The sequence below is a fragment of the Ruditapes philippinarum genome, unplaced genomic scaffold (assembly GCF_026571515.1).
Source record: "Ruditapes philippinarum isolate M1 unplaced genomic scaffold, ASM2657151v2 ctg11943_1_1_1_1, whole genome shotgun sequence".
NCBI lineage: Eukaryota > Metazoa > Mollusca > Bivalvia > Venerida > Veneridae > Ruditapes > Ruditapes philippinarum.
The window spans coordinates 17,391-28,743 of NW_026863154.1; the positions used below are offsets into that span (position 1 = coordinate 17,391).

The 11,353-nt window shown below is 35.0% G+C and overlaps 1 protein-coding gene across 1 annotated transcript; it reads right to left on the reverse strand.

The window, feature by feature from the left end:
- Nucleotides 1–4,753: 4,753 nt before the first annotated feature.
- LOC132721291 (nuclear receptor subfamily 1 group D member 2-like) lies at nt 4,754–9,542 on the reverse strand. The gene is made up of 3 exons (XM_060705572.1): nt 9,525–9,542; nt 9,059–9,260; nt 4,754–4,962 (listed from the first exon to the last, which is right to left on the reverse strand). The coding sequence occupies exons 1-3, from the start codon at nt 9,540–9,542 to the stop codon at nt 4,754–4,756; spliced, it is 429 nt and encodes a 142-aa protein (XP_060561555.1).
- Between the last annotated feature and the right edge of the window lie 1,811 nt (nt 9,543–11,353).

The following is an 11,353-nucleotide window of genomic DNA, read 5'->3' on the forward strand; positions in this document are numbered from 1 at the left end:
ATATTATATAAGGAAAATCAATGACCCCTGGGACGGGGCCAATTTTGACCCCAAATCTTTCCTTTGAACAGATCTGGTAGACACCCGCTAGAAGATGTTTCATGCCAAATAACTATGCTCTAGCTCTCTGTGCTCCTTAAAAGAAGATATTTTAAGTTTTTCCTTTCGATTGCCATGACAACCAGACAGATATTCTTATAAGGTTTGAATAAAGTTAGTTTAGCTGTTTATCAGGAAAAGTCGTTTAAAGTTAAAGTTTACTGATGGGCACCAAGATATAAAAGTGATCACAAAAGCTCACCATGTCACTTTGTGACATGTGAGTGACATGTGAGCTAAAAATAGGTATTAATATCCCGCTCATGACTTTTTTTCTTTCATATATATATGTGGCAACACATGGCTACATTTATTGCTATATTTATTGTAAAATATGCAACTTATTTTCTTTACTCATACCTAGTTGATTTTATGTTCAATGCTGTACTGAATAACATCAATACATACTTGTTTGAAGGCAACCCATGCAAATTACTTGTTCCATATTAAATCTATTTCCCATTAGCCTGGGTATGCAAATGTCCATTTACTAAGCTTACACATCCACACCCAATAGACAGGTTTTATATAGACTTCTCTACATTTAAAGAACTAATTCAGCATGATATGGTTAAAAACAAGAGGGCCATGATGGCCCAAAGTCGCTCACCTGTATATAGGCCCCAGGAGCGGGGCCAGTTTAAACCCCAGGGCTTTTATTTGAACAAACTTGGTTGTATATGTATGCATGTATATATATATATATATATATATATATATATATATATATATATATATATATATATTATATATATATATATATATATATATATATATACACACATATATATATATACACATATATATATATATATCATATATATATACATAATATGTATATATATCTATATATATATCTATATATATATATACATTTATATATATATATATATATATATATATATATATTTATTTATTATATATATATATATATAAATATTAAAATATATGTATATATATAATATGTATATATCTAAAAAAAAAAAAGTCAAGCTAATGAATGACCCCCGGGGCGGGGCCAATTTTGACCCCAGGGCTTTTATTTGAACAAACTTGGTAGACACCCATGAGAACATGTTTCATGCTAAATATCTTAGCTCTAGCTCTTTGAGTTCTTTAAAAGAAGATTTTTTAAGTTTTTACTATATGCACATAGGGAAAATCAATGACCCCCGTGGGTGGGGCCAATTTTGACCCTAGGGCTTTTATTTGAACAAACTTTGTAGACACTCATTAGAAGATGTTTCATGCTAAATATCTTAGCTCTAGCTCTTTGGGTTCTTTAAAAGAAGATTTTTTAAGTTTTAACTATATGCATATAGGGAAAATCAAAGACACCCTGGGGCGGGGCCAATTTTGACCCTAGGGCTTTTATTTGAACAAACTTGGTAGACACTCACTAGAAGATGTTTCATGCTTTATATCTAAACACTAGCTATCTGGGTCTTTTCAAAGAAGATTTTTAAGTTTTTGCTATACACAGTCATATAAGGAAAATCAATGACCCCGGGGTGGGGCCAATTTTGACCCTAGGGCTTTGATTAGAACAAACTTTGTAGACACTCACTAGAAGATGTTTCATGCTTAATAGCTAAACTCCAGCTATTTGGGTTTTTTTTAAAGAAGATTTTTGAAGTTTTTGCTATACACATATAAGGAAAATCAATGAGCCCCGGGGCGGAGCCAATTTTGACCCCAGGGCTTTTATTTGAACAAACTTGGTAGACACCTATTAGAACATGTTTCATGCCAAATATCTAAGCTCTAGCTCTTACGGTTTTTTAGAAGAAGATTTTTTAAGTTTTTCTTATTGGTTGCCATGGCAACCAGAGTTTTTAATGGAATTTAAATTTTTGAACAACTTTGAAAGGGGTCCACCTAAGGATCATTTCTGTAAAGTTTGGTTGCAATTGGCCATGTAGTTTAGGAGGAGATGTTGTTTGAAAAGTTTGACGCCATTTTTTGAAGGACGCACGACGCACGCAGAGTGATGACAAAAGCTCACCTTTGAGCACTTCGTGCTCAGGTGAGCTAAAAAGTAATTGATCAATAAGAGAATTTATTAGGACACTATCGCAACATCTTTTATCTCTAAATAGCATTATGACAGTTAATTACAATTAGGTATCTCTTTTCAACATACTGTATAAAAAAATACATCCTATTGTCTTTTAATATAGCTTTTATCAGGTAAGTTCTGTAAGGGCAAGTGTTATCAGGCACTTATGATAACTGAAAAGCTGGGATAAAGTACCTGTGTACATTACTTTTGGAAGTTTGTTTGTTTCATTTTACGCCTTTGCCCCAACAGTATTTCAGTCATATAGGCGGGTAGTTTCCTAACCATCGTTCCTGGAGAGCTACACCAGTACTACACTACCTTCCTCCGTGCTTAACTACCAAAGCATCTCCCAGGGATCAAACCCACGCCAGAGAGGTAACTGGATTAGAAGTCATTGACTCTAACCCCTTGACCACGGAGGCGGTTTTGTTTGTTTTGGGTTTTACGTCACACCGACACAGTATAGGTCATATCGCGACATTCCAGCTTTACTGGTGGAGGAAGACCTCAGGTGCCCTTCCATGCATTATTTCAGGCACGAACGGGCACCTGAGTAGAACCACAGACATTCCGTAAGCTAGCTGGAAAGCTTCCTCACTTGAAAAAAGTCCCTGTCGGGATTCGAACCCACAGCGGTGAGGGGCAAGTGGTTTGAAGTCAACCACCTTAACCACTCGGCCATGGACGCCCCCACGGAGGCGGTATTTTTGGAGGTAATCCAAAATCAAAACCACCCACCCCTGACTATTAAAAATCATTATTCTTCAGAACCACATGCAGTCATTAGTGAGGTTCTATTGTATTTCATAAGTAGCGGTATTTTCCAGCTATTTTGGGCTAACTTAATAGAGAAAAACTGTGTAGCAATTTTTGAAAATTCGAAAAGTTTAAAAACAACCTTAGACATGATTGTTTGAGTTTTATTCATGTATTATATGATCACATTATAACCTGTCATTTTTTTAAAGAAACATTTGGCAAAAAGCAGTTCAATTTTTCTTAGAAGATATATCAGGTTAGTTGTATCTTTTGAAATTGGGAAAAATAGAGGTTATTTTGGATTTGGGAATGGGGCCATATATCAGCCTCTGGTGAAAGAGTGGAAATTGTTTATTTATTCATACACAATTTGATTCAAACTATTTATACATCTTTAAATAAGACAACATCTGGCACATTAATTCTCATAAACATATTTTTCTACATTGATTATTTTGATCTTAATTAAACACTCTTAACAAATTAAGCAAACACATAAAAGATAAAAGTAGTGCTAAAACTCATGGTTGCATGGTGAACACCTCAAATCATTGCTACCATATATGATCCCTTACACTGCTTTTAAATAAGTTGGCAGTAACAGAACAAGGCCGGCTGGGGTGGGGGTGGGGGGAGGAGGGTAGCATGAGACAGAGGTGGGAAGATTGGTTCCAGCATCTGTACAAGTGAACAAAATGGGTGTGGGAGAAGTGTTCCTTCCTATAGACTGAAAATTTTGAAATCTGAGGTAGAAAATAGTGAGATTTCCTTGACTTTCCAATTCTTTAATATGGTAGCATTTTGATGATTTAGCGACACAATTCTATATTCTGATCAAAATAATGACTAAATGTTAAAAGAATGCCATGGCCCTAATTACCTGAAAATGTAATAGGGTATTAGGGCCAGGGGCCCTAAGGGAGGGAAATTTGCATGAATTTTGTCACCAACAACACTTATAATGTTAAGCATTACACATAGCATTTGCAAAAAAGTAAATTTCAATATAATATTGTTAAGATCCTGCTTTACACAGGTAAAAGAACATTTTCTTTAATATCATGGTGTGTCGTTTTTATGCCCCTCTTTGAAGAAGAGGGGGTTAATTGTTTTGCTAATGTCTGTCTGTCTGTCTGTCCGTCCGTCAGTCGGTCCGTTGGTAGACCACATGGTTTCCCCTGATTATCTTGAAAACTATTCATCACAAGGTCATCATATTATGCATATTGATTGGTCATAACTAGAAGATGACCCCTATAGATTTTGGGGTCACAAGGTCAAAGGTCAAGGTCACAGGGTTCTTAAATGTTTGTATGGTTTCCGCTCATTATCTTGAAAGCTATTTATAACAAAGTCTTCATATTTCTAATTTTGATTGGTCATTACTATTAGATGACCCCTCTTGATTTTGGGTCATTAGTTCAAAGGTCTAGGTCACAGAGGCCTAAAATTTCTCAATATCTTGAAAACTATTTATAACAAAGTCTTCATTATTTTTCTTTTTATCCATAGCTGAACACTTCTATGTACCCATTTATTTCTATAAAAAAAAAAACACCAATAATGTGAGTCAAGGGCTAGAAAGGGGGGCATATGTGTCGTTCGACATTTCTTGTTTAATCTTTAAAAAAAATGGGTAAAATATGAATTGAAGAAGGGAATGGGGCTGAATTTCCATCCTTATAAATATTAGATAAGGACCTTTCAATCATAAGGATGTAATAACTGACCAGCATTTTTATTTTCTATATCAACCATTTCATCCCATTTTCCCTTCACCTATCTTCACAACATACAATTAGTCATCATTCTTGCAGATAAGTAAAATAACTACTACTTACTAAATCTCTTCAGGGAGAAATTTGCAATTATTTCGCTTTGAATCCTATTGATTGATTCTATCAATGGTACAAGTTTGAACATATCTATCAGCAACAGCATGTGATTACTGGGATGATTTCTCTTCATTTCAAACGCAAGAGTATCCAGTAAATGCGAGTAAAGTTGATTAACTTTGTCCTTATCTTCTAACTCAATTCCAGCTAGAAAAATATATAAAACAAAATAAAGTATTATTTATAAGAAACTTAATACTATACAGCTGGGTAATGAGTTTTCCAGCCAGAAAAATAAAAAAAATACAGAAACATTTATACAACTAAATAGTTAAAAAGATCAAAGGAGAGAAAACAGATATAAAAAAGTAGAAATAAATTCTTACCAAAATATTAATGCTTGTATAAAAATAAGGAGGTTGTTCATTACAGGATTATATTGATTATCAACCTGTTTTTGACTTGAGTGAATTTTGCTTCAATATAATGCCACAAGGTTTGGAAGCTAAAAAGTGTGATCCATTGTAGTAAATTCTATAAAATATACATGTATATATAAATACTAGATGATGTAAATCTCACAATTACCCATTTATTACATGTATATGCATGTACCTCATTGTTTTAGAACTACTGTTCCATGTCGAAAATTAGCAAATTCAAAATTCCAGACATTTCCCTTGGGGAAATATAAGCGAATTATGCAGAGGTAGAATTTAATGACAGGTTGGTTGATATTTAAGCTAGAGAATATTTTAGTGATTTTCATCAATTCTTGAAATTTGCCAATAATTCCGCTGTAACTTAACTCCTTTTAAACATAATGTCATCATGTCTGCCTATGAATAATATCAGTCCTATCATACTCTTACACAATACATACATGTATTTTCTCTCTGTCAGGTCCTATTTTCTCTCTGTCAGGTCCTATTTTCTCTCTGTCAGGTCGTATTTCCTCTATCAGGTCATATTTTCTCTGTCAGGTCATAATTTCCCTGTCAGGCCTACCACCATATTTATTCTCTGTCAGGTCATTTTTTTCTGTCATGTCATATTTTTCTGTCAGGTTATATTTTCACTCTGTCAGGTCATATTTTCTCTCTGTCAGGTCATAATTTCTCTGTCAGGCCTACCATCACATTTATTCTCTGTCAGGTCATATTTTCTCTGTCAGGTCATATTTCTCTGTCAGGTTATATTTTCTCTCTGTCAGGTCGTATTTTCTCTCTGTCAGGTCATAATTTCTTTGTCAGGTCACATTGATTCTCTGTCAGGTCAAATTTATTCTCTGTCAGGTCATATTTTCTCTGTCAGGTCATAATTTCTCAGTCAGGTCATATTTACTGTCTGTCAGGTCACATTTTCTCTGTCAGGTCATATTTTCTCTGAAAGGTCACATTTTCTCTGTCAGGTCATACCTTCTCTCTGTTAGGTCCTATTCACTCTCTCTCAGGTCATATTTTCCCTCTGTCAGGTCATATTTTCTCTGTTAGGTCACATTTTTTTCTCTGTCAGGTCATTTTTTCTTTATCAGGTCTAGGTCACATTTTTTCTCTGTCAGGTCATATTTTCTCTATCAGGTCATATTTCTCTGTCAGGTCATATTTTCCCTGTCAGGTCATATTTCTCTGTCAGGTCATATTTCTCTGTCAGGTCATATTTTCTCTGTCAGGTCATATTTCTCTGTCAGGTCATATTTCTCTATTAGGTTATATTTTCTCTCTGTCAGGTCATATTTTCTCTGTAAGGTCATATTTCTCTGTCAGGTTATATTTTCTCACTGTCAGGTCATATTTTCTCTGTAAGGTCATATTTCTCTGTCAGGTCATATTTTCCCTCTGTCAGGTCATATTTTCTCTGTTAGGTCACATTTTTTTCTCTGTCAGGTCATTTTTTCTCTATCAGGTCTAGGTCACATTTTTTCTCTATCAAGTCTAGGTCACATTTTTTCTCTGTCAGGTCATATTTTCTCTCTTTCAAGTCATATTTATGTATGTGATACAAGCAGTTAATGTAGAAAATTATTAACAGGTATAAAATAAAATCAATTTATAGCATAGGTGGCTTCATCCATGATGAAGCTTTTGGAAAGTTATATCAAAGGTATGGCATAAAGTGGATGAATTGATTTCTAGACTGAGTGACATAAACCTTGACACTAGTTACCTCAAACCCCTTCTAAGGTATAAAAAAGAAGCATAATCTATTAGAAGTGTTAGTGACCTTGACCATAATAACATCAAACCCCAAATAATAGACATCCATTTGGTATAACTGTATATCAATAAAGGCTCTAAAAGTTTAAGAATATCGTTTTTTGTCCTTGTACATCCTTGACCTTGACCTAATTGAATTTAACGCTTCATGTAAAGAATTGATGTAAAACTTTGTAATAATGGTCAGTGAATAAGATATACGAGGGTTGTTCAAAAAGTAATAGGACTAAGAGTCTTATGTCTCCAAATTCCATTAGATTTTAAATATTTTCATATCCACGGCAATAGTTAACTGTTTTCTACAACTTCAGCATAAGTTTATTGAATTATTGCGCTAAACCGTGTTTCCCTGTGATATTAAAAAACCATGGTAACACGCACCCGGCGCAGCGCATCAAAAATATTTTGACCTAATTTGTACTTTCAGTGTATTCATAATATGTTTGTCTTTTCCCCCTAATATTTTCACCAACGACATTTTATCATATTAAAGTGTCATGTTGTCCAAATTTGACGTCATTCAGACAAGAAATCGCTAAACTATAACGTTTTGAACAGAAAGTGACTTTAATACCCCGTTAATGTAGAAAAATGACGTTTGTGAAAAACTCAAACGTGTACGATCATTAAATTTTGCCACAGATAGGCCCGTACTCCTTACGGCTACGTATGAAAAGATTAAATTTTCACAGAACAATAATTAGGCATAAGGACACTCGTTTTCACGTGGAAAAGCAGTTCAAAGATGGTGAATATGAGATCACAGACACGAAGGGCTAGGAGAAAGCGGAAAATTGACGGACGTTAGAGACGTTAATTGCCAATAGCTCTACAAAAGTAACGGCGAATATACAGACGCAAACTGTCCGGCATGTTTGATGTTTGCATCGGGTATACTGTTTCAGTTTTAAGAAAATTATTGAATAGGGGAAATTTGTTTTAAACAAACTATTTTATTTTATTAGTATATATAATGTGTGTGTGTTTGTTGTTATCATTGAATAAATTTGATAATGATACAAGGTAATTATAGTATCAATTTTTCTCGATTTCGTTTAATAAATGATAGCCTGTGCTCAAAGAAGAGAATATTTTCAATTAATAAGCATTTTTAATTTACTGTACATATCATATTGTTTTAAGAATGTAAGATGGCCATGTGTAAATAATAATATACATCACTTATGTCATTTACATTATATGTCCATGGCCGTTTAGCTTCCAGAATACTCAAAATCACGAGATCAAACCGAAAGTTGCCGGCCACCGGGCATGTTTCGAATAAAGAAATGAAAATGTGATTGCTTTTTTTCGACAAATGAGTTCTGGTAATTGTTACATGATTCAATCACCTAGAACATTGTGGAGAATAATTTTAGAAAGAATGACGCTGTTTACATTTTGAATTTATTTTGCGACGTCATGAACGTCATTTATTTAACTATTAGCGTGCGCCGGGTCGCGTACCCCTTGTCATTTGTACGTTGTACAGAATTGTTATTTTTAAACATATTGTATTGATTTTTTCACTGTATATAGAGGACACATTCCGATATTCGATTTTTGTAAACTCGTGTACGTAGATGAAAAAATGTGAACAGTAGAGCTGCAGTCCTATTACTTTTTGAACAACCCTCGTATATGACAAAAATAGAAAATAAGATTCTGAGCAATCCAAGTGACCTCTTTCTTACAAATGCGCCAATTCTGAACACAGAAGCATTATTTGTATAAACTTAACTTTATGTACAAACTAAGTAGGTGTCTACTCAGTCATGTTATACAATTATATTAACTCTAAGCCTATATAATTATAGTTTTTTACAAGATTTTTGAAATATCATCCAGTATTAAATCCAATGCCCTCAAAAGACTGGGTCAATTTTGACGTAAATGCATTCATCTCTCGAATTTAATAAGCTAGTTTATGAATGCTGAGCATTTTCTAGTTCAAGTGACGACTACAACCATATTTAGTATATTTAGGCCTGCTTTAACCAGTTCGAGCTGCAAAGTTAACATTTGACTATAACAGTATTTGATGTGATTTTAAACTCACAAGGAAGAAGATAACAAAAGAACCATACTTGTTGTAGTTAGTCTAACAGCTGAGAACAAAGCTGTCTCTAGATCTGTGAGCTCTAGTTTATTGTACGACTCGGCAAAAGCCATGATTGTGTCAACCATTTCATCATTGAGAATTTTCCTCATGGCCTCTGCAGAATAAATCTCCCCAGTAGGAAGTATCCAGAAACTTTGTCCATTTTGAAAATACTCAGCATATGACAGCTGAAATGTTAATAAACCTTTTTAATTTCACAAGAGCGATCAGTTATCACATGTGTTGCCTCATGATGGCCAATTTCATGTTGGGACAAATTTTATGACTGACGGACAGACAGACGGACAGTGCACAACTAAACTTGGAACTGATCATTCCGGTAAAGTTTGGATAAAATTGCACCAGTAGTTTATGAGGAGTAGTCCGGACAAACTTTTGCGTATCTGGCAACACTAAGAACAAGAGGGCCATGTTGGCCCTAGATCGCTCACCTGACCCATCAAACTCATTCCCAAACAATTATTAGACAAGCATTCTGACCAAGTCTCATGACAGGTGAGTCAAAAATGTGCCACTACAGTGTTAACAAGGAATTATCTCATATTTGAGGCAGTGTGACTAGTTTTTACCCAGGTGACCATATTCAAACTTGACCTAAAAATCATCAAAACAAACTTTCAGACCAATTTCCAGTATACTTGGATCAAAACAGTAGCAACTAGAGTGTTAACAAGATTTTTCTATTTTTAGCTCCGGTGACCTAGTTTCACATGCAATTTAGAACTCATCCGAGCAATTACCTAGACAAGCATCCTGACCAAGTTTGATGACAGACAGACGGACAGTGCACAACTAAACTTGGAACTGATCATTCCGGTAAAGTTTGGATAAAATTGCACCAGTAGTTTATGAGGAGTAGTCCGGACAAACTTTTGCGTATCTGGCAACACTAAGAACAAGAGGGCCATGTTGGCCCTAGATCGCTCACCTGACCCATCAAACTCATCCAAACAATTATCTAGACAAGCATTCTGACCAAGTCTCATGACAGGTGAGTCAAAAATGTGACCACTACAGTGTTAACAAGGATTATCCATATTTGAGCAGTGTGACCTAGTTTTTTACCCAGGTGACCCATATTCAAACTTGACCTAAAAATCATCAAAACAAACTTTCAGACCAATTTCCAGTATACTTGGATCAAAACAGTAGCAACTAGAGTGTTAACAAGATTTTTCTATTTTTAGCTCCGGTGACCTAGTTTCACATGCAATTTAGAACTCATCCGAGCAATTACCTAGACAAGCATCCTGACCAAGTTTGATGATAATTGAGTTGAAAATGTGACCACTAGAATGTTAACAAGGTTTTTCAATATTTGGGCGGTGTGACCTAGTTTTTCATCCAAGATGACCCATGTTCGAACTTGACTTAGAAATCATCAAAACAAACTTTCAGACCAATTTACAGGATATTTGGATCAAAACAGTAGCAACTAGAGTGTTAACAAGATTTTTCTATTTTTAGCTCCTGTGACCTAGTTTTTCATCCGAGATGACCAATGTTCAAACTCATCCAAGCTATCAACTAGACAAACATCCTGACCAAGTTTGATGATGATTGAGACAAAATTGTGACCGCTAGAGTGTTAACAAGGTTTTTCTATTTTTAGCTCCGGTGACCTACTTTTTCATCCGAGATGACCCATGTTCGAACTCATCCGAGTTATCATCTAGAAAAACATCCTGACCAAGTTTGATGATGATTGAGGCAAAAATGTGACCGCTGGAGTGTTAACAAGGTTTTTCTATTTTTAGCTCCAGTGACCTTCTATTTCACCTGAGATGACCCATGTTCGAACTCATGCAAGCTATCACCTAGACAAGCATCCTGACCAAGTTTGATGATGATTGAGGCAAAAATGTGACCTCTAGAGTGTTAACAAGGTTTTTCTATTTTTAGCTCTTGTGACCTAGTTTTTCATTCGAGATGACCCATGTTCGAACTCATCCGAGCTATATACTACATAAGCATCCTAACCAAGTTTGATGATGATTGAGGCAAAAATGCTACCGCTAGAGTGTTAACAACAAAATGTGAACAGACGGACAACGGATGACGGACAATCATCGATCCTAAAAGCTCACCCTGAGCATGCTCAGGTGACCTAAAAAACACCTTTTATAATGGGCCTAATCAAGGCTAAAAATTCAACGGTAAAACCCCCGCATATGGCAAGGACTTGAGTCAGATCATTGAAATTGCATTAGTGGGACAAGAGAAGTAGTTCCGGGCAAACTTTTTAAAAAAAAAAAAAAGG

Bases quoted from the DNA above. Each gene is read 5' to 3' on its own strand.
- LOC132721291 (XM_060705572.1), bottom strand. The intron at 4,963-9,058 runs GTATGGTTCTTT...ATATTTTTCTAG, and splicing joins TGTTAGACTAACTACAACAA to CTGGAATTGAGTTAGAAGAT.